This window comes from Lepisma saccharinum, chromosome 18 (genome assembly GCF_977018435.1).
Source record: "Lepisma saccharinum chromosome 18, izLepSacc3.1, whole genome shotgun sequence".
Taxonomy (NCBI): domain Eukaryota; kingdom Metazoa; phylum Arthropoda; class Insecta; order Zygentoma; family Lepismatidae; genus Lepisma; species Lepisma saccharinum.
In genome coordinates, this window is record NC_139246.1 from 13,721,993 (window position 1) to 13,744,670 (window position 22,678).

The 22,678-nt window shown below is 37.9% G+C and overlaps 1 protein-coding gene across 1 annotated transcript in view; it reads right to left on the reverse strand.

Moving 5' to 3' along the window:
• Positions 1–19,892, reverse strand: part of LOC146002665 (T-complex protein 1 subunit zeta-like) — a 23,078-nt gene extending 3,186 nt beyond the window's left edge. Inside the window, exons 1-5 of the mRNA XM_083140628.1 lie at positions 19,646–19,892; positions 11,996–12,059; positions 9,277–9,411; positions 5,186–5,359; positions 4,054–4,109 (exon numbers count right to left, since the gene is read on the reverse strand). Of these exons, the coding sequence (XP_082996754.1) occupies positions 4,054–4,109; positions 5,186–5,359; positions 9,277–9,411; positions 11,996–12,059; positions 19,646–19,782 (566 nt within the window). The 5' untranslated portion in view covers positions 19,783–19,892. The remainder of the gene's footprint in view (positions 1–4,053; positions 4,110–5,185; positions 5,360–9,276; positions 9,412–11,995; positions 12,060–19,645) is intronic.
• Between the last annotated feature and the right edge of the window lie 2,786 nt (positions 19,893–22,678).

The window sequence follows — 22,678 nt, forward strand, 5'->3', positions numbered from 1 at the left end:
GTCCACACCAACCACCACAACATCAGTTTCAACGACTGCTTCCGGGTAGCGATCATCCACCTCCTACCCCAACCAGCCAACACCTCTGTTCGCAAAAGATGGGAGAGGGCCTATATATCGGCCATGAGTGCAACCACTCCACCTGGCCTGAACAAGGCCACCCAGTAATGCCCAACCCTCACCCACCCTCCCGCCCTCCCTCCCAACTCATCCTACACACTCACAGTTTACGACGAGCCTGGTGACGAAACAGTGTTTTTTTCGTTCTACGCACCGCTTCTTCTTCAATGGGGACCTGGCAACTCTGCAGGACCCCAACTTCCGGTTCCGTCTTCTGTTTCTTCTCACACCGATGATGCTATAAATTAGCGAAAATTTTGAATTTTCCTACTGTCCGGTGAGTGTTTCCTTTTACCTTATTTGATTTTTTTATATATATATCTATATATATATATATATATATATTAGGTAACCTTGATGTGTCACAAAAATGACCTTGACGAAAAAATGTAGGAGAGGAAGAAAACCTAGCATTAGTATTATTTTACTTCTTTTCTTGGGAATATTAAACTTCTCATGGTGTATAAAAACACATGAACAGGACAGGTTGAAGTGCTTCCTCCATAAGGAATACATGGGAGTCTATAAATAATTATTTATCATACTCTTTACAGATCGTATCAAGCTTAATAATCTACTTAAAAAACGGTTTCCACTTGCAATATGGGGAGAAATTCATACAATCTTGTGCTCTTTTGTTTTTTCAGTAGCAGTGCCCATTCCAATGATATGGAAAAAATGCACCCCTCGGGCGAAACTGGCACTCTTCACCATACCACAGACGAGGCAACAATCCAAAACCAAATTCATTTCGTCCAAAGCAAGAGTTGAATTGTAACCCAGTGCACTGGGATCTAGGATTTGAATCCTGTATTGTTTTCTTAAATTTCTACATAGTACACAGGCCTCAGTACTCCAGTAGTTGGTTTCTTTATATGGCATATTTGGAAAATATGCTACATGATTGGATTGCGATAAAGCCATAATTTCTATACCATACTGCAATCTATTCTTCGTTCTTATTAATGAAGATGAAAAAGCTCCTAAGTGTGTGTACAAATAGCAAAAATTATACACTGTATAAAACACACACTATTACTAGGGGCATGCATATTTTGTTTTTGACAAAAACACAAAGTGTGAAATAACTCATTCTAATAATAATTTTTAATGTTTCTGAAAGGTGCGAGTTGCATTTTACCACCCTGTTTTGTCACAAAACTTAGTTTATTTACCGATGCAGCACTTTCTGAAGTTTGAATTATCCTGAGAGTTATGCAATTCACCTAAAATTGATTATTTCTGCTGTAAATATTTGAGAAGCAAGAACGAGCCCCTTTATACAGGAAGAAACTTAATACTCTGGCAACTACATAAATGTGTTATTAATAACCCACAGCGCGACAGCCCTTGAGAGCCTTGGCTTACCTACCGACTGCTGGTCTCCCTCCCACACTGTTCCTCCGTCACCTGTTGTAGCTAGTGATGGGCACCATCGACTAATTTCCACCATCGACTAATTAGTCGTTAGTCGAAACAAAATATCGACTAATTAGTCGAAAAAATTAGTCGACTACTTTTTCGACTAATATTAGTCGAATTAGTCGTTCGACTAATATTAGTCGAAAAAGTAGTAGACTAATTTTTTCGACTAATTAGTCGTTCGACTAATATTAGTCGAATTAGTCTTTCAACTAATATTAGTCGAATTAGTCTTTCGACTAATATTAGTCGAATCAGTCGTTAACGACAAATATTAGTCAAAGTGGAACTATATATTTTTCTTATTATTTTCAAATTCCTCTACTCTTGTGCTGAGCTGAGCCGCCAGGCTAAATTGGACTGTTTGTAAACGAATGTTTACACACACACACGCACACACACACACACACACACATATATATATATATATATATATATATATATATATATATATATATATATATATATTATGTGTGTGTGTGTGTGTGTGTGTAGGCGCACAGAGAATAGACCCGGGATCTCTTCATTACAAGGTCACGCATGAGAACATTGAGAACAGTCTCTGTGGCCCGAAACGTTGAGTTGTGTACTCACGATGTCAGTCACCATCAAGGTTCCGGCTTCAAATAAAGACGTAAAGAAGACATAGGCAGGCCCATAGACGGGAATTATCATGTGTCTTGGGTGGGGGGGGGGGGGGACAAATCCTAATTGGAACAAAGAAAAGATGCGAAATGTTGTTTGTTGGAGTGTCAGATGTGACCAATAACTTTACTATAGTAGTATTACAGTTAGACATACAATTATAGAGATGCTACATTAAAATCTAAAGTAACGGAACAAATCAATCTCACTGATAGATACCTCGCATACGTCGTACAGCTTCATGTTTGATGTTTACATATATTCTTAGAAGTATTCTAATAGTACTGTATTCCTTAACAGTGTTTTCAAATTTCCTTTAATCAACAGTGGAGGCGAGTTCTTGCTCCCATACTATCCAACACACATTGGTCGAAATTTTTAAAGGGGTGTGACCATTATGTGAAGCTTTTAAAAATATAGTTCTGGTCAGTTAAAAATTATTTATTACGATGTAAACTGCCTTTGGTGCAATATTAGGATGAATGAAATACTAGCGAATAAGTTGAAATTGAATAGTCTAAAACGACAAACATAATTTATTTGTGACAGTAAGCCTTTTTTCGGTATGAAACAAAAAAGTAAGACATTAGTTGTTATTGATTTGTGCATTATAGTCGAAATATTACACCTGAGAAAATTTACCAGAGTATTGCGAAACTGTGTCGAAAGATCATGCGCCGTTATAATTGGTTTCGTTCTCTATGATTATAAACCATTCTTTTGACTGAAAAAGCAGGGTGCGACGGTTAGTTAGAAGAAACTCGGGACAGGGATTAAAAAGATTTGACTGTCCCAAAAAATGTGGATGTCTGGTAGACTTGCATCAATTGTTATAAAACTACCTGGGTACAATTACCAAATATGGCAGACTGGAGCCTGCCTCTCTCTGCGAACAACCCATTCATTTATGTAAGAATAAAATCTAATTTCTTGCAAAATCTGAAAAATCGTGAATGTTATTTTCGTAGGTTTCTATAGCTTCATATTAAAACATTTCATAGTTGGAGGGGGTAAATGACCCCATTGCCCCACCCCTTGAGTATTAGGCTGGACATGGATGTTCTTTTTGATCAATTCGTCCTCATTGTCGTGGTTACCCAAAGTGACATACATCCTCTATCTTTCTTTTTAATTATCCTCATTTTACATCGCTTTTATGCCTCTTTAGGCTAATCGGGATGATGAGAATGAATTGTGATTACAGGAAATGGATGAGTGGAAACTTACAAGAAACACCCATGTCCACCACAGGATTCGAACCCGGAGCCGTAAAAGGCGTGAATGTGAATGAACCACCCTGCACGCTCTGCCACCGATGTTGCTGGCAAATTTGTACCCCATAAGGGGCATTAAGGTAAATTAACATCTAGCGACTGCAGCAAGTTTGAGATCGTTCTGGACAGCGTATATTTTAGTATTTGCCCCACGAACATAATTAATGTTTATTTTTAATTAAATTAATTTTACCTTACCTTGCATCAGAGCTGGTGGATTGTAAACTCTCTTCTTATATTCGACCGGTTTTTTAAGTTTAAGAATATTTCCATTCCAGTAAAATGCATTTATCATAAACCCTCTAATCCATCTGAAGGTCAGAAATGGATAGTTTTGCTTTTAAAATGTTGCGGTGTCTTTCTTACACCAACAATGTGCACTGGCCTGTGAATACCAAGAAACTCTCGGAACTATGAATGTGTATCCCTTCAGAGAAAACAAAAATAGCGACATGAATGACGGTAGGCATCGCCCCCTGGAGGTAGGGGGGATAGAGCTACAGCAGGGTCAGCTTTCCCTTTGCATACCAGCTCTGTCGCGGCATCAAGGGATAAAAGATTCCAGTCACTGACCTTTCCAAGAAATACCTACCTGCTTTGCTTCCCTTCTTGACAATAAGCCCTCTGCTCAAGTAGTCGATTGTTCGTCTGGAAATGAGACATGTTCGGTCATTTCGACTAATATTAGTCGGAATGTTCCCGACTGAAATCAGTCGAAATGTTTCCGACTAATATTAGTCGAAATGTTTCCGACTAATATTAGTCGGAATGTTTCCGACTAATATTAGTCGAAATGTTTCCGACTAATATTAGTCGGAATGTTTCCGACTAATATTAGTCGGAATGTTTCCAACTAATATTAGTCGAACGACTAATCCGACTAATATTAGTCGAACGACTAATTCGACTAATATTAGTCGAACGACTAATTCGACTAATATTAGTCGAACGACTAATTCGACTAATATTAGTCGAATGACTAATTCGACTAATATTAGTCAAACGACTAATTCGACTAATATTAGTCGACTAATTTTTTCAGTCGACTAATTTTCATTAGTCGATAATTTTTTCGATGGTTTTAATAATCGACTAATCGACTAATATTAGTCGACTAATGCCCATCACTAGTTGTAGCGTGGAGATCTTAGACCAATATTGGGGTGACGGGTGGTCAGCCCGTCGAACCCCCAGCCGTTGTAGGTCTTCTCGACCGGGTTACCGCTCACTCATTCGGAGCTCCCCAATTTCCTCACGATGGTGGGTTGCCACCAGCCCTATACGTAGGCCGAATAAATTCCGACCAGAGCCGGATTCGAACCTATGCCGTCCCGCAGCGAACGATCTCAAGACGAGTGAACGCCTTAACCCGCTCGCTACGGAGGAGGACAAATGTGTTATTAGTTATGTTTATTATGTAATAAGTGCAGTTTTAAAATCAAATTTGGATTATGTTTAGAATTTTAAAACCAAAACGTCATTTTATATACTGCTTTTAATCAGTTTTTTCACCGCTATAACAACGAAATTTTATTTTATGAACCCAAAATTGATGGTTTTTGTACCGAAATTTTGTTTTTTTTATTTACCAAAAATATGTGACACTAACTACATATTACTAAACTCGTCGACCCTGTACATCTGCTGTGTGTGTCAAATTAGAAGGTGATATATGAATTCCAGAAAATAAAACAAAACATTTAACATCTGATATGCTGACTTACCTCAGCCAAGACATCTGCCAACTTATGATGAACTTTGGTTCTGAGTGAGGTTTGGGCCACATTCAACAGCATCTCACGCGAAAGGTTTAATGGAATCTTCATACCTTCCAAAACTTCAAGACATTTATTTTTAGACTGATCAAAGCCCTCTGTTATAATACGAGGATGAAGTCCCTGAAATTTAGAACTTCTGGTTAAAAACAAATCATGCATATGCTAAAAAAATATTAGCTCTTAAAAAGTATATTACATAGAACAAGGTGGCATTACAATATGGCTGAGCTGATACCGATATTGATGTATTGATATTGGAAAGTGTTGGTTCAAATTTAATCACTTATACCTGCAGAGTATCTTACTAACTCTCTAGCTTTCTTAAACCAGAAGGTTTAGCTGCAGCAACACAAGCGTCAATTCTCTCTCCTACGCAAGATCAATCCTATCTTTTCCATCCTTACCGATTGTCTTTAGGTCCATCTCAATGTCATCCCTCCATCTTCTTATTGACCTTCCTACACGTCTCTTACCATCAGGTCTCCCAACAAGAATCCTGTAAACTTTACTATCCTCTCCCATTCGTGCCACATGGCCTGCCCACCTAAGTCTTCTTCATTTAATTATTCTAATAACATCTGGACATGAATACAAATTATGTAGTTCTAAAGCTAACCTTCTCCACTCACCTGTCTTCTCATCGCTTTTCGGTCCAAATATTTTTCTGAGGATTTTCTTTTCAAATACTCTTAGATTATGTACCTCTTATCTTACAGATCCACAAAAGTGCCACCCTTGCATGGAAAAGCCGGCATTAAAACTTACAGGAAGAGAGGGAGAAGCATCTTACAAATAGCAAAGAATGCAAACAAGAAAAAGGAAAACCGAGAAGAGGAAGGGATTATTTAGGAAGTGAAATGTAATGAATGTCAGAGTGTGTACATAGGAGAAACGAAAAAGAGGCTGAAAGACAGGTTGAAACAACATAGAGATGATGTATAACTAGGGGCATGCATATTTAGTTTTTAACGAAAAAACGAAATTTGAAAAAACACATTGTAGTGTTAATTTTTCATGTTTTTGAAAGGTGTGAGATGCATTTTGTGACCATATTTTGTCACGAAAAAATGCGAAATGAACTGCAAAAAGCGAAATTAACTCTTAAACACGAAATTCAGGGTTTATTCACCGACGCGACACCTTCTGAGGTCTGAATTATCCTGAGAGTTATGCAATTCCCGGAACATTGATTAATTCTGCTGTTAATATTGGAGAAGCAAAAATGGACTCCTTTACACAGAAATTAACTTAATACTCCGATAATTACATAAATGTGCTATTAGAAGTGAAATGTTAATTCTGTGGAATAAGTGTAGTTTTTAAATCAAATTTAGGATTATATTCACAATTTTAAAACCAATATGTCTTTTTATATACCACTTTTCATCCATTTTTTTCACCGCTATAACACCGATATTTTATTTTATTTACAGCTTTTGAACCCGAAATTGAGTTAGTTCTTGTACCGAAATTTTGCTTTTTTATTTACCAAAAATATGTGCCTCTATGTATAACTTAAGAGAGAGAGAAATGTGATATTTAAACACACGAGAGAAACAGGACATGACATAGAGTGGGATGAGGCTAAGCAGATAGGAAGGCAGAAGAGAATACTAGTGAGAAAATGGAAGGAGGCCAAGGAAATAGAGAAGAAAGGTGAAGAAGACACAATGCACTGGAATTGGGGACTGAAGTTAAACAAAGAATGGAAGAAGGTGTTAGAAAGAGTGGAAAGGACAAGAGAGAAAGAGGAGAGAAGAAGGAAGAATAATGAAGGAAAAAGAGCGTGAGATAAAGAGTCCAACCACATTCTAGATGGAAGAAAATATGTTTAGCCTTTTAGGTGAAAGTACAGTTGACAAGGGAAAGCCAGCTGCTAGAATGTTCCAGAACAACTTTCTAATAGTCTGGAGGGGAGTAATGTTTGTGTGTATATATATATATATATATATCATCCTGTTTTGTACCTTGTTACATTTGTACTTGGTGCAGAGTCTGAAGAAACGCCTTGCTAGGAGGTTGAAGCGTTACGTTTAGTTTAAGTTTTATAATAAAATAACTTTCTGCCTTGGTCAGCATATTGAGTTTATCATTCTCTTGTAAGTTATTTTCAGGGTGATAATTACAGTCTTTTAACCATATTTCATTGGTAACACTGTTAAGCCTTGCTTCCATGTTAATAAAACAATAAAATACTGAATCTAGCGTAAATATTCCTCTGAAGAAGGCCCTGTTAGAGGGTTGAAAAGTTACCTTTTTAGTGTATATATATTTTTTATACAATAAATTCTGCCTTGGTCAGTATTTTAATGTTTTATTCATATTTCATTGTGTGAAGACCAGAGGAACGTAACTCCAAAAATGTGCTTTCTTCTTTCGTTTACCATATCTCCTCTGAAGAACTCTATTTGAAGTCACGTGTCTCCACTTTATTGTCTTTTATTTAAAAAAGAGTTACACATATTCCTAAGTACACATTATTTCCTCTTCCCTGTAAATTTGACAAATTGGGAGTTTAGTGTAAATTTGATAAATTCAGAGTTAACATCTTGTTTTCACTTGACAATTTGTCACAACAAAATGAAAAATATATTCCTTTTCACAAAATAAAGAAATCGACATGGGACTGTTTAAGTCTGCAGTGGCAACAAATCTAAACTCCAAGGTGCAAGAGGCCTCTGAGAGGCAAGGCATGTCAATCAGCTTCATCCTTGGGTGACATGTAGTTAGAGCATCTGTCCCATCATGGACACCGCAAATACTTCATCAAAATGAGGTTGGTACGTTCAGAAAAATTTTATCCTGATACATCTACAGGGTTTGTCCAAAAAGTATCAGGACTGATTGATTCTAGCCAACTGAAAGGGGTGAAGGGTGGTCTCCATGGACAGGGACGTTGGTGGAGGATGTCAGGTATACGACGCGACCCGGCTCATTTGCCTCTTTGTCCTTGCAAAGTGTGGATTGCGTTCGGAGTGAGCAGTTGTTTTATGCTGTCGTCAGGAATCAAAATGAAGCGCACGATTGAACAGCGACATGCGATCAAGTTATGTGTTAAACTGAAATAATCCCAAGCTGACACTCTTTTCATGATCTGTGAAGCCTACGGGAAGGATGCCATGAGCAAAAACACAGTCTTCGAGCGGCACAAGTTTAAAAAAGGAGGGGGGGGGGGTCGAGGACGAGCAATGTGCAGGACGTCCATTAACAAGCCGAAATGAGGAAAATGTGGCAAAAGTGAAATAACTCTGACTGTGATCGATGTCTTTGTGTTAGAATGACAGCGGAAATGTTGAATTTACCGAAATTCAGCGTGCATTCAATTGTCAGAAGATTTTGGGTTAAGGGTTCATCGCATCCGAAGGGAGATCGCTGATACCTGTATTCTCCACTATGTCGCTACGCGTAAGGGAGTTAATGACAAAGTACAATGTGGTAACGCTGCCTCAGCCTCCATACAGGCCAGACCTGGCCCTGCCTGATTTTTTTCTTTTCCCTCGGCTGAAACGGAGCCTGAAAGGACATCATTATGGGACGGTGGAAAGAGTGCAAGCAGCTTCGATGCAGTGCCTGCAGGAGATTTCGGTTGCAGACTTCCAGGGGCGTACCAAACATGGCAGGAGCACTGGCAATGTATTGACTGACGTAGGAGGATCTTATTTTGAAGAATGTTAACCCATTTCACATATATCTGCAATATTTTTTCCCTGAATGTAGTCCCAATACTTTCTGGACAGACCCTAGCCGCGGTGGCTCAGTCGATAACGCGTCTGACTACCATGCTAAAGGTCCCGGGTTCGATCCCCGGCCGGTTCAAATCCGGGAACAACTTTTCTAATGATGGAAGTGGTCCCGGCACCCAACCAGCGTCGAATAACATGGGTACCTGGGGGAAACCCTGGGGGTTAAAGGCGGTCAGGGGCGTGATGCTGATCACATCACCCCCACTCACGACCGGATCAAGAAAGCGTGGTGCTAAGCACAGGGGAGCACTTTACTTTTACCTTTACCCTGTATACTAAACAAGAACTACAAACCTCAGAAATGTACAAGTCAGCCTGCTTTAAAAGCTCTCCTATAATCAAGATGGTTGAGGTGGTTCCATCACCCGTGGTCTCATCTTGAGTAGTCGAAGCCCTTGCTATCATTGAAGCAGTGGGGTGCTGAATTTGCTGAAATGAAAGAAATCATATGTGTAGTCTCTTCAGTGCAACAGATTTCGTTAAAGTGCAAAATAAGACAGTAATGAGTTGCTACGATGTCTGTCGACTCTATTCTTAGTTTGCACTTTTTACCTGACTGGGTGTTCGAACTTTTCATCATTTTAGGAAGAAGAAACCTACATGTTGATATTGTTAAATTATTATGTACAGAATTATGAATATATTTTTCAGATCAATCTTTATTGCTGAATGCATATCCATGTATTTATTTAAATTTCCCAAAATTTTAGAGATCCAATATTTCTACACATAACTTGTACTGTATGCAATTTTTTATTGGATCTAATGGTATAATTCATACATGTTGTTTAGTAAAGTATATGTCACAATATGTACTTTCTTTTGCCAAGGCAAAATCGTATTTTGTAAATTAGTCATTTAGTGTCATTTACTACCATTTTTTGATAACTGCGACAATGAAGATGAGAGCTCATTAGATGAAAATGATAAAACCGACAGTAAGAAAGACTCTCTATCCCCAGGCTGGAACTCAAATCCATGAACTTATGTGGCAAGATGGAAAATTGACCACAATGTGCTCGGCCACTATGCTGCCTGTGGTAAATATCCTTTACATTGCCACATACATTGAATTAAGATATTAATGAACTATCCCACTTTTGCAATTTTACATGAGACAGCAAAAATATCAGATATCAATGTGGTAAATTTTATTTATATCAGTAGTTTAGGGTCATTCCATGACAAATCGCACAGTATTGTGCACTTTTTAATCTGTTCCCCTTCCAAATTGGTGCACATTTTATAAGATCTGGGATTGATATGCTTCAACTTTGAAAAAATGGCGCATGTCAGTATTCAGGATACACAAAACAATAAACTTCTATTCCATCAGTACAAGAAACAAAATTTGAACAAGTGTTCTCAGGTTACCAGACAGGTTAAATTGTACAATTCCTATAATAAGAAACAAAATGTTTTTAAAAAATAAAATGTCAGTGAAATATATTAACATAGGCCCTATGAAAACTTAAAATCATTCTTTATGAATATGTCAAGTTAAAAATAAATACAACAGAAAGCGACAAGATGCATAATTGTTCTCCTAAGATAGAGGAAATCAACCTTATGTATAAATTACTTCTTGAATCATAGAAATCTAATCATTGTACGCAACTTTGATAGTCTACGTAACACAGCTTTTATCAAGGAAGGCATTTGTGAATCACATTCTGCTTAGCTTGCTGAGGTAACAAATAGAGCCATGATCTTGTGAGAGGTGGATATGTGAAGCTGAAGAACCGTTCATATATATTTTCTTTGTTACGAAAACTCATCTCCATACAGAGATAAGGAAGTTATTTTTAATCACAATAATTCAGAACTTATTTTTTTAAGTACTAATGCAATAAAACAACGAAATATACTTTTCTAATGGTGTTCATTTCAGTCATAGACAAAGCAAAAAATTGGCACATAGGAAAACAAAAGCTTGTTAGATCAAGAAGCTCAAGTTATTGATTATTGAATAAAATTGTTGATATCATTCAGTTTTGTATTACAAATTGCGATGGTTGCCATAAAAAGCTTAATGTCAAAATATTATTGCACTGGCATAGTAAGTCAATTTGAGTAACACGGTATCTCATCACTCATTTTCATAGTATCATTGCATGTAAAGTATGGTTAACTACAAGAATTCCTTTAACAAAATAAAACAAATCGCATGTAGAACCAGTGAAAAAAATATAATTTGGATGAAATAGTGTGTTTATATGATAGTAAACATGCAAGTGATTCACATTTGAGGTAAATAGTTTAGAAATCTATTTTAATTTGCAACTCAGATTTCTTTGAAATATCAACTTTATCTCGAAACCTGCATTTTTTGACTTATGTTTTACACCCGAGCCCTTTAATTCGTATTTTGGGAAATCAATCAACTACTATTGCTAAGCACAAGTGACTGAAGTTAGAATGCATCTGGTTCACCTCATACGCGGATGGCGCTTTTGGTTGGTTGAGGAAATTGCTGTAAGGTTTTATTTTTGTGGATGCTTCCAAATTCTGTACATGGACCACAAAGACACTCAATAGCTACATCTAGTTGGTTGCATGGTGCAACACAAGAGTCATCTAGTTTGTTGATTTGGAGTCAAGTAGTGTATTTGGTGCCTGCACTACCTTCCGGACTGGTGCATGTGTAGTGTATGGTCACGTGGTGCATGCTAACTAATCAAATGACAGTTTAAAGCAGCAGACAGGCATTTCTTGAATCTTCTGAACTTGTCTAGTTGGTTGAACGTAATTTCCTTGCACCACTCTGACACTGGATACACCTGCACTGCACAATGTGTCAAAAAGTGCAGCCAACTAGACGGGGCTAATATATCAATATTGGTTCTATGTAGGTATCAGACGATAGCAGAGATAAAACAATGCATTTAAATAGACCATAACCAAAATATCTCAATTTGTTTATAAACTTTGGAGACTGAAATCGGCAGTGCTCCTTAGCAACGAAACATTAAATTACAACAAAGAAGCGACTTGTAGAAATTACAAAACTCACCATCTCATGTAGCAACACATTCCCATCCTTAGTGATCTTGATGTCTCCTGCACCAGACACCAGCCTGTAAAGATAAATAGAAGTTCTTAAGATTCTGTCACCTAGAACATGACCAACGAGAGAGAGAGAAAAAAAAAGTTTCAGTTCATATTATGATAAAAATATTAAATAGATTACTAAGCAGGTGGATTTTAGCAAAAACCCAAAAACCATACACGTTAGTCCCAAAAACCATTTTCCGTAACGTTAGGTTAGGTTAGGTTAGGCAAGCATAGTTAAAAAAAAATACTCGACATGTCATGTTCTAGTGAAAACACGGCGAGGCTGAAACACTGACTATGGGGTTGCATCATCTTTACACATGGAACATTGTACTCTCGTGCAAAAAGCAAATGGCAACAGCAGAAACAGCATGTCGGACACAGATTTTTTTCGCAGAAAACGACATGTATTCACATTAAAATGGATCAAAACTAGATTCACAAACTTCCGCAACGCTACAGAAAATGATTTCCGTAAGTACTTTCTCCTGTAAATTTGAAGAAATCCGTTTCCCTTATACTATAATGTTACAAAATTTGTTGCAAAAACTAAATTCCTCTCGAAGGTTTCCTGGCGGTGAATACTAAAGAGGTTTTCTCGGGAAATCAGCCAGGTGATTTCCGGATAGGCTTCCATCAGCTAACGCCGCTCTCATCTTCAGGGATTTAAGTGCAGAGATAAGTCAGGGTGAAGTATATGTATTTGGTGTGGAAGGGGTCCGGTGTAGATGGCGGGTCATCAGTTAGCGATGGTCAACTGCGAGCACGGATGTCGGAGAAACGCCACCTGATTGGTCCGCCATGTACACCAGACCCCTTCCACACCCAATACATATACTTCACCCTGACTTATCTCTGCACTTCAATCCCGGAAGATGAGTCACGTTAGTTCTCGAAAGCTCGGAAGCCTACGTGGAAACCACCTGGCTGATTGCCTGAGAAAACCTCTTCATCATAACAATCATAGTATAAATAATACATAATTATAGTAACAATATAGTAATAACATCTGTATGAATTCCAATATCTGCCAAACACAACCCAAAAATTGCAACAAGAAAGTGGAAATTTCCAAAAGATTTCTACATGAAAATAGTTAAAAACATGACCTTTTCCTAGATTATTTAATATGAAAATGCCACTAACTACCGGTAATACTCAAATTGAAGTATAGAAGAGAAGTTTATCCACAACAAATATAAAATTTCTTTCTTGTCCTTTTTTTTTGTTCAAAAACCTACTCTGAGTGCACTAAAAAAATGAGTTACATGCGTGATACTTTAAAAATGTAGCAAAATTTGACTTCATTTGTTTTTGAAACATATATGCTTCAGATGCTAATGATTTTTGTTGGTGAAATATGCAAATTATATGCATTCACAAACATTTAAACCATACTGCAATTAAAAACACCAATAAATTTTCCGATTAACTAATTTTGTTATTTACACGAGGTAGAGCCACTCTTCATGGAAGGAGAAAATCGTTCTCCAGAAAAGACACAGTAAGTAATCATTAGGGGGCGGACTTTTAGGTAAAAGCATATCCCCCCTCCCACTTCAGAAGTCAACCATACTCAGTATAGATCAACCACAAGGAAAAAAAACCTTGGACGAAAAGTTCCCGTGCAGCTTTCCCTTCTTCCGTTCAGCTCAGGCCATAAGGAAGCATTGTCCATTCCCCCCTCCCCTCCTTGTGGGAGTACAGTGCACAGGAGTTGCAGGTTGTTTTGCTTGTGGTTCCACTATAGGAGTGCTGACCATATTGCTGCAATGGAATCTATGTCGCCTTATTGCACACAAAATGTACACATTTTGGAGTTAATACATAAAATTGACTAAATACTTTGCGATACTTCAAGATTTATTGAAAGATGGATGTTTACAAAACGATTTAGGGATCCTATCTTCAAATCACCAGCTTTTTGTGTGGCATGATTGAAAAACTAGAAACTTCCACACAACTGCTTTCCGAAACAGTGAAGGATGATAATGCATTTGAAAAGAAATTGAACTCACCATCAGAGGCACACTTGCAGGTACTTACAAGACAAAATCTGAAATCTGTTTGAAAAAAGCAGAAGGTACAAAAACTAAGTTGTTCAGGCTTTGGGCAAGGATTTCTTCTGTAATTTCTATGCTAGTGCTTTACTCACGAAATAATTAGTCACGATGATTTATCTGAGGTTAACATGTTGATGTGAGGTGTAGAAATTGTTCATTAACGTGTAGAAGTTGTAAAATAAGCTTTTCTATTCTCACAGTGATTCTCCGTATACAAGTACGAGGTGCACTCAAGTTCTAAGGTCTCCTATTTTTTCTTCATGACTAGAAGCAGTTATAGACATGAGAGTTGTTTGAGAAGAAGCATCCATTTCTAAAGGTTGATGAGGCCAGATGACAGCACGAAACAGCTCATATGAAGCTAGTGGCGCTATCTAACGACGTACATGTTTTTGATACTGGAAATGATAGCACATCGAAAGAACAGGGTGCTATTAACCATTTTCTTAACCCCTGTGGAGTAACACCCATCGATATTGATCTTAAATTGACTGAGACATGCTGTGGTGGTGTCATGGACATGAGCAATGTGCGTTCGTGGGTCTGATAGTTCAAGGAATGCCGAACGTCCTATGAAAACAAACCAAAGGAGCCTTGCCCACGAACCAGACGCAATGTTACTCTATTGCTGAGAAAAGGGATGTTTTGAGACTGCAAAGGCGTTATACACACGCAATGCTATCATAAGGGTACCACAATGATGGGTACAAGCTATGGAACTGATTTGAGGACCAAGTTGCTTCCAGCATTGCAAAAGAAACGGCCAAAAATGGCTGAAGTTGTGTTCTTTCATCAGAACAATGCAGCTCCTCATTGGGCAGCCGCTCTTCATGGAAAATAAATTTAAAGTGAATCACATGCTATGACCGATGTACCAATTACCTTTTATCATTACCATAGGTCTTTCTACGCACTTCCCCAAGATCTCATTTTTCTGCTCTCTGAGAAAAGGACAGCTGTCTCAATTGAACCAGCATTCTTTCCCATGAAGCCCTGCATATATCACCGCACCTACTTTGAGAGAAAGAAGCCAGTGTGTTCTCGCAATAAACTCTGATATCCATCCAGTCCACATTCGGCTCTTGTCACCTCTCAATTCATGTTTGGCTTGTTGGTTGGAATTTAGGGAAGCAGGGGGCCAACAGTGAGATGCAGTTAATCACAAAACTTAAAGGATTTTAAAATTTAAAAACCCCAATGAGACTCTCGCCCTCGTCCTGAACGACCCTCTGTTCTGAAGGGAGTATGCAGCTGGAATCAAAATGCACATAAACTCAAGCAGACTACAATTTCTGCGAGCGCGCCAGCCAGTTTACAGTTTGGACATTTCCTTGTCAATGTGACTGATATGAAAATTTGAACTAGAACCCTGCCCGAAAATATCTCTTCGCCTCAGTGAAGTTTAGACAGCCACAGAACGCATAACTTGAACTAACTTTAAGGAACTGTCCGCGTAACTTTGAGCTGTGTGCAGTTAAAATTAATTAGAGAGAGATACTTTTCGTCCTCCAAATCAACTCTCAAACAAGGTGATATTGTGTTTCTGTGCTACGCGGTTATCACCCTCCAGTGCAAACTTTAAGTCACGTGGGGGTGGAGCTATGGTAAACTGACCAATAACGAAGAAGACATTCCACCCCGGGTAGCAGCGTAGCCGGAGAATCAAGGGGAAACCAAGATACATCGACACCAGTTCCAACAGATAGTTCCAACCCTCGAGGAGGAAAAAACTTTGCTCGAACAGTTTTCGGTACATCACTTGAACCCATAAGAAGCTTCAACACAAGGCTCCAAACAGGAATTTCCTCTTCACTTCAGTGCGAACAGTCGTGTGCTCTCTGATATACAGTCAAACTTTATTGTTCATTACGAAGTGCATCGGTATAAGTGTTTATGTGTACGGAACGTCGCAAGTGCGACTCGTGACTGTCTCTTGTCTTCACCCAGTGCATGATGGGATTGTAGACTCTTTGCGACAGTCAGCCGTCAGCTGTTATGGTAACATATGTAGTGTGATGAGATGATGTAAGTATTTGGACAGCTCATTAAATAATATCTTTCAATATGTCTCAGTGTCCTAATTTCTTGTGACAGATAACAATAAATGCCATTACTAAACTTGACTTGTGAATAAAGACCAGTGAATAAGGACTTGAATGGTCTTCTCCGCTGGCCGTTAACAAAGCAAAAAAGTCTTGAACACATGTCAGGTGGTGTGTTTATTTCCAGGTCTGTTGTATGTAAGCAAAAGCAAACATCCATACCAAACTAAGATTCGAACCTGCTTGCCATTCCTTGTTTATAATGCTCCGTCCATACTCCCCTGACCTTGCACCTAGTGATTTTTGGCTTTTCCCAACGCTGAAGGTCTTTCTCCGGGGCCGCACATTTTCCTCTCGTGCTTCTATTGCATCGGTAATTTTCCAGTGGGGCACGCAGACCCCTAAAGAAGCGTTCGTGGTGACCATGCAATCATGGCTTCGACGTTGCGAAAATTGTGTATGTCTAGAGGGAGACTATGTTGAGAAGTGAATGAAGTTTCATCTCTGTTGTGCAAGTTGTTTATGAAAGAAAAAAATAGGAGAACTTAGAACTTGAATGCACCTCGTATGATAACCATATTTGTTGATATGAACAATTGATGTTCGCAATTAGTTACGCTGTCTACAGCGTTGCCACACTGTTGATTTCATACTTAGGGAGCATGGATCATGTAAGGATGGTGGAAGAGAACAGTAAAAAAGTTGTTAATGTTGTACAGATTGATCGGACTGTACCTTAGAATTCTTTCGCTCTACGATCCCACACAGACCTGTGTCAAGGAGGACAAAGAAGACGACAGTGGCAATCACGATGTAGAAGAGCATGTGGAATGTGGACTGATTTGATTACAAGTAAGTTTGGCAACAATGCGTCGATCGTAAAATTGCAGGAAACAAAAATTCATCTTCGATGAAGAACGTTTGCCGTTCAAGTGCTACGAAAATATTCGATTTTTTATCAGTTGGCAAACAATTAGCGCAAAACCATTCACGGATAGTCCCACTGACCATTCTCGGTAAGGTTAGGTTAGGCAAACAGTTAAAATTTTAGGTCGTAAAACAATGCACAGGTAGCCCCACAAACCATTCACAGTAAGGTTAGGCAAGCATAGTTAAAATTTGGGGTCGCAGTAATGTCAGGAATATATATTTTGTTCCTTAAGTTTTCAAAATGCAAAATCTTGTGATAAATGATGAACAATCGTGCATTGTAGGTTGCGATCAAAGACTGCCCTTATTTTGCAATTTCTACACGTGCCCCCAAATTTTAACTTCAAATTCGTGATTAGGAGGCCTCAATTAGTGAGTATGCGAAATATTACAAAAATCGGGGAGGGGTCCGGTATTGTAAATTCGCTCCAGGTTTTGAAGTAAACGTGTAGGTGGAATTGATGGTGCAATTATTCGATATCCTGCACTTCAAATATGCACATCCGACTACAAGTGATGTGGAAAGATCATTTTCACAATACAAGTCATTGTTCAATGGATAATTTGGAAATGTGCTTTGTTATACATTGTAAACAACAGAATGCAGCAGCATACAAATAACGTCCTGATGTCACTGATATTCCCCGGACAGATTTCTTCATTTTTACAGAAGAAACTGCTTACAGTAATGAGTTCCTGTAGCAGTGTCTAACATCTGGAAGGTGTTTTGTGTTATGTGCGAATGTTTCATCGCGGAAATTCATGTTCTTTTGCTGAAACTTAATTCTCCGACGGACAATAGCCTTTGGCACGTACACTTTCGTACATCATCACACGTCGTGATTGTGTCTTGTTCATGTTCATTGTGTATCCAGTGTTTCGAACTGTCTGTGTTTGCAACAAAAGTTAGAAACATGACGTGTCGTGGATGCGTGGTGAAATTCGTACCGGGTGTGGCAGATCCAGTGGATTTTTTAATTTAATTGAACACGGGATTGTGAAGAAAGGAAAGGAATGTCGAAAATGTGGCAGTGAATGTAAGCTACTCGTTAGAAGGAATGGGCTGTGGATATATGCCTAATATGACGTGTCATGGATGCATGGTGAAATTCAAATCAAGTAAGTTTTTCATATCCTGGAAACGGATTTCTTCAAATTTAAAAGTTTGGGACTCATTTGCGGGCAGGTGACTCCGGCCAATTTCTAACATGCCTTTAACAGGGACTCTATAGAGAAAGTCGGGAAGCCAAAGTGGAGGCAGGTTGTGGTAGCGGGCGGCAGGTCAATCACCCCAGGGGCAGAGCCCGGAATCGGTGGGAAATTTGGACTCAAAAATTTCAAACTAAAATATTTTTTTAGTTTAATTTTCCAACCGATTCCAGGACGGATAGCCCCAAAAACCATTCACGGATAGTGCCATGGAACATTACAATTTTCTTTGTAAAACAATGCGAAAAAGTTTTTAAAAAAATTAGATCAGATGAGTTTTGTTCACAGGTATTTCTTGGGTTCCGAAGGTTGAAACACTGCATAACAAATGAAAATCGACAAAACAAAAGCACGACACGCGATTATGTAGGAAGGTGTACGTGCCATATTGTGTCTCAGACAAGCGAAAAGACTACGAGAAAGAAGTACTCATAATGTGAAAAATTTCAATTACTTTCATCAAAAAAAGTGATTCACCTTCAAGAATGTTCCGCGAAGCAGATGGGTAAGTACGAATGTCAAAAATTGACAAAAAGAAGTCATTATAGGTGTCGGGGGAATATCAGATTTTTACCAAACAAATAAATATTTTTCTGTGCAACTGTATGAACGGAACTGTTAGGCTACATATTGTAACAAAACTAATCAAACAATAATAAGCAAAAAATATATTTTATGCACCATAAAACTTTGTAAACTGTTAATACTAGAATATTATTAAAAACATTCTCCTTGTGTATTCATTGTTATCTTGAATTTACGACGTATTTTGCGGATGGGAGTTAGATTTTAATTTGGCAATGTGGCTGTCTTTAGGTGTCTTGGGGACCGACAGGGACACGGGTCGAATATTGTTAATTGAAGGCGTCGGGGGTAAAACATGGTGACATTTTGGTCCTTATTGCGTTTATTAAGCAGACATTAATAGAAGCTGTAGTATAGATATAGATAAATTGTTTTCGTTTAGTGTTTAACAATTTCAGAAGTATTCAATAAGCCCGATGTAAATTTTATGACATGGTAACTATACGGAAAAATTGAGGGATAGCTCTTTTTACTTTGTAATTCAACAATCACCAAATTGGTCACCATGTTTTACCTCCGAGGCGTTCAATTTATAACAGGATATGCACTATTACAGCAAATCGGTACAAGCATAAATGATTGCCCAAAAACACACACTGATGGTATCGAATATAAGTATGGTGTTAATATTTGATAAATTTCCAATATAAACGTGAAGAGAGTTCACTGAAACAATAATCCGTTCAACTGGTTACCTGTTGAACCAAATTTTTTTTCACATTTGTCATTTTCACGAAAACCACATGGAGTAAGAAGGTAACAACCCACGCGATAACTTACATTTTCATAGTTCCTTTAGGTCCCAGGTTAGTTTTCATTACATCCTGAATTCCTTTAGCTGCAGCAATATTCACAGCTAACGCCTGGGCTGCTCTAGCAAATTCAGCTTTTGGATTTAATAACGTAATTGCAGACATAGTTTATCACAATTTTTCTAGAAACCACGCACTGGGACAGAAAAATCACGAGCACAATCAACACGAAGTGGTAGTGATGAAGGAAATTCGTTTCGTTACTTTCTTGGCAGATTTCAGACAACATGTTGGCGGCTACACCCCCGTGCTATATTTCGTCATCGTCGCATGCTACATGTTGCTGCGGCGAAATGTTGCCCCTTCCTTGGATTGCCACAACCTATGGCGTACGCAGGCAGGGAGTGAGGGCTGATGGGGCTACATTATTTTCCGAAATTTTGAGAAAATCTACTATTTCGAATGTATGTACAAGGGCGTATTTAAGGGGGGTACATGGGGTCCGAACCTCCCCGAAAGAAGTACTTATATTAAATAATGAAAAAAATAAAATAATTAAAATTAAATAATGGAAATATACATTTGTTGTTTAATCGAGGGTTATATATTTCCGCCGAACTAATTGGAAGGCAAGAATTATATTGGGATCATCCGACTTTGAATGACAGTATCAAAGAAGATTTATGCAAGATATGTAAGCTAACTACTTATAATATTAGTGTATAAAATATTACTAGGAACTTGACTTTTCGTCAACTGGATCTAACATCCTCTTTAATTTTGAATTCTTTGTCTATTTGATATTTAATTTCCTTGCCAGGGCATTTCTTTTTATTTCTTTTTTTTTTGCCGACCTTAGCTTTACGTAAAATAGATAATGAATACGTGCTGTTGTATCACAATCCTTATTTCGTCTTTTTACCTATTCATGTAATAAAAATATAATATTAATTAATTTGAATATTTCAATTAATACTATTATTAGCCATATTTTGATTATTTTAAGATAAATAAATTTTAATTTAAACATCATTGTTATTATAGACGCTTGGTTCGGACACCCCCGAAATGTATTTCTAGATACGTGCCTGGCTATGTACTATCACATGTGATATTATCCACCTTTACAATTTCAGGCCCTCCTGAAAAAATCCTGTGTACTCCAGTGGTCACAACGAAATGAGACGGAGGATGCATCAGTATGTTGAGAAAGTTGATTTGATTCTTATTTCTTGTGTAAAAGGCGGAAAGATGACACACAGATTGGGGAGGGGAGGGGAATGGGGGAGTTGCATAAGCTAATACACCCAAAAATGTATATATATTTTCTTAGGAATGTCAACTGCCATGTGTCCATCGCATTTGAAGTAGCATTGGAAGTTAGTTTCCAAGCAGAGTCCATGGTCTCAATGCACGATGATTCAGACCGGAGAGTGCAGTTTTCTGAGTGAGCAAGATGTGCCAAACAGATGAATTGGAGAAATAGGTTCAGAAAAAAACTCTCCACGTCACCATACCTCACGCCACTAAAACTATTTTTTTGTGATAATACATAAATGATAAAGTTTATGGTACAAAAATGTTGAGAGCCGATGAATTGAAGGCAGCCATTGAAATAATACCAAATGAAATGATTCCATTACTATAGTAAGCTTCCTGTTTCCAGGACCAGAACGGTCATCACAGTTTGAAAACAGGCGTTAAAAATGAAAACTATTCATGTAAATTTGGAAAATGAACTATTTCCTAATCAACACTGACTTAACAATAATTCAAAGTGTGTATGCATTTTATTGGGACACCATGTATATTGATTATCAATATTTTTCTGAAAGCTGGGATGTCAAGTGTGGGGCAAATTTCCTTTCATGCTAGTCATACAATCATTGCGAGAGGTGACAGATAATTGAAACTAACAAACAAAGAAAAATACACAAAATATGAATCCACTTGCATCACACATGTTCTCTTGTACTGTGTGAAAGGTCCAAACAGTATGTGTCAGAATGTATATAAACAACACAAGTACTTCAGCAGCTCCCTGAACATGAAAGCCACAAGTTTACTAAATATTCCAGAAACAGAAATTCGTCTAGTTTATTTCATTAATTTTACCTGGAGATCTTGCAATTTTCCAGTTTTACCTATTGGCAAACACAGGGTTGACATCCTGGTGAAATCTATATTTTCACAAAAATTTGTTTGTTTGCTGCAGATTCAGTTCAGGTTAATTGTAGTGAAAAACCACTAATAAAAAGTGTGTTAGACCCATAGAATGATACGGAATGGAATTCAATGACGTCAATTAACGAGTCATTAAAACTCGCTCACAAACAGCGCTCAAGATGTTGGGAGGGAGCTTCTTCCTCCCAGCTAGGAAAATTTTCAAAAACATCTCAACCCTGCCAATTGTGTCAATATCACCAGGCTAAATCCCACAAGCATCTTCCCAGCTTTCCCCAAGGCTTAAGCTCACAAATGATTGTGCTGCTTACAGTGCACATCATAGGATATTGTGACTTTTGAGGCTGGCTATATGTTAATGATGTTTTTATTGTACATTCTGTTTTTATGTGTGTGTGTGTTGCATGTATATCTTTGATTTTTTTTTGTTATGGTCTCATGACATTTCCTGATTTAAACATATACAGCCTGCAAATTTTCAGGATTCATCTAATGGCTATCTCTTGAATGTTCTGGGTATCCAACAGATATTCAGGGAGGATGTTTCATGGATATTCTGTAGGTCATTGTAGATATGTTTTGAACTTCAGTGCCATGTTGATGTTGGTCATGTGAACGGGATATTATCTGGATGATATTTGGTTGTGGATAAGAAAAGGATTTAATCTGGACGTTTATTATACATTATTTGGACATGATCTGGATATTTTACACATATTTTTTAGATAAGAAAACAATATTCCTGGACTAGATTAGGCATATCAAGGATTTCTTTCTGTCTCCCCCACACACACACATATACACATGTACACCTCTTCATACTTGCTCAATGCAAACTGAGAAGCCACAAAAGATGTGAAGTTAGGAACTGTCATCT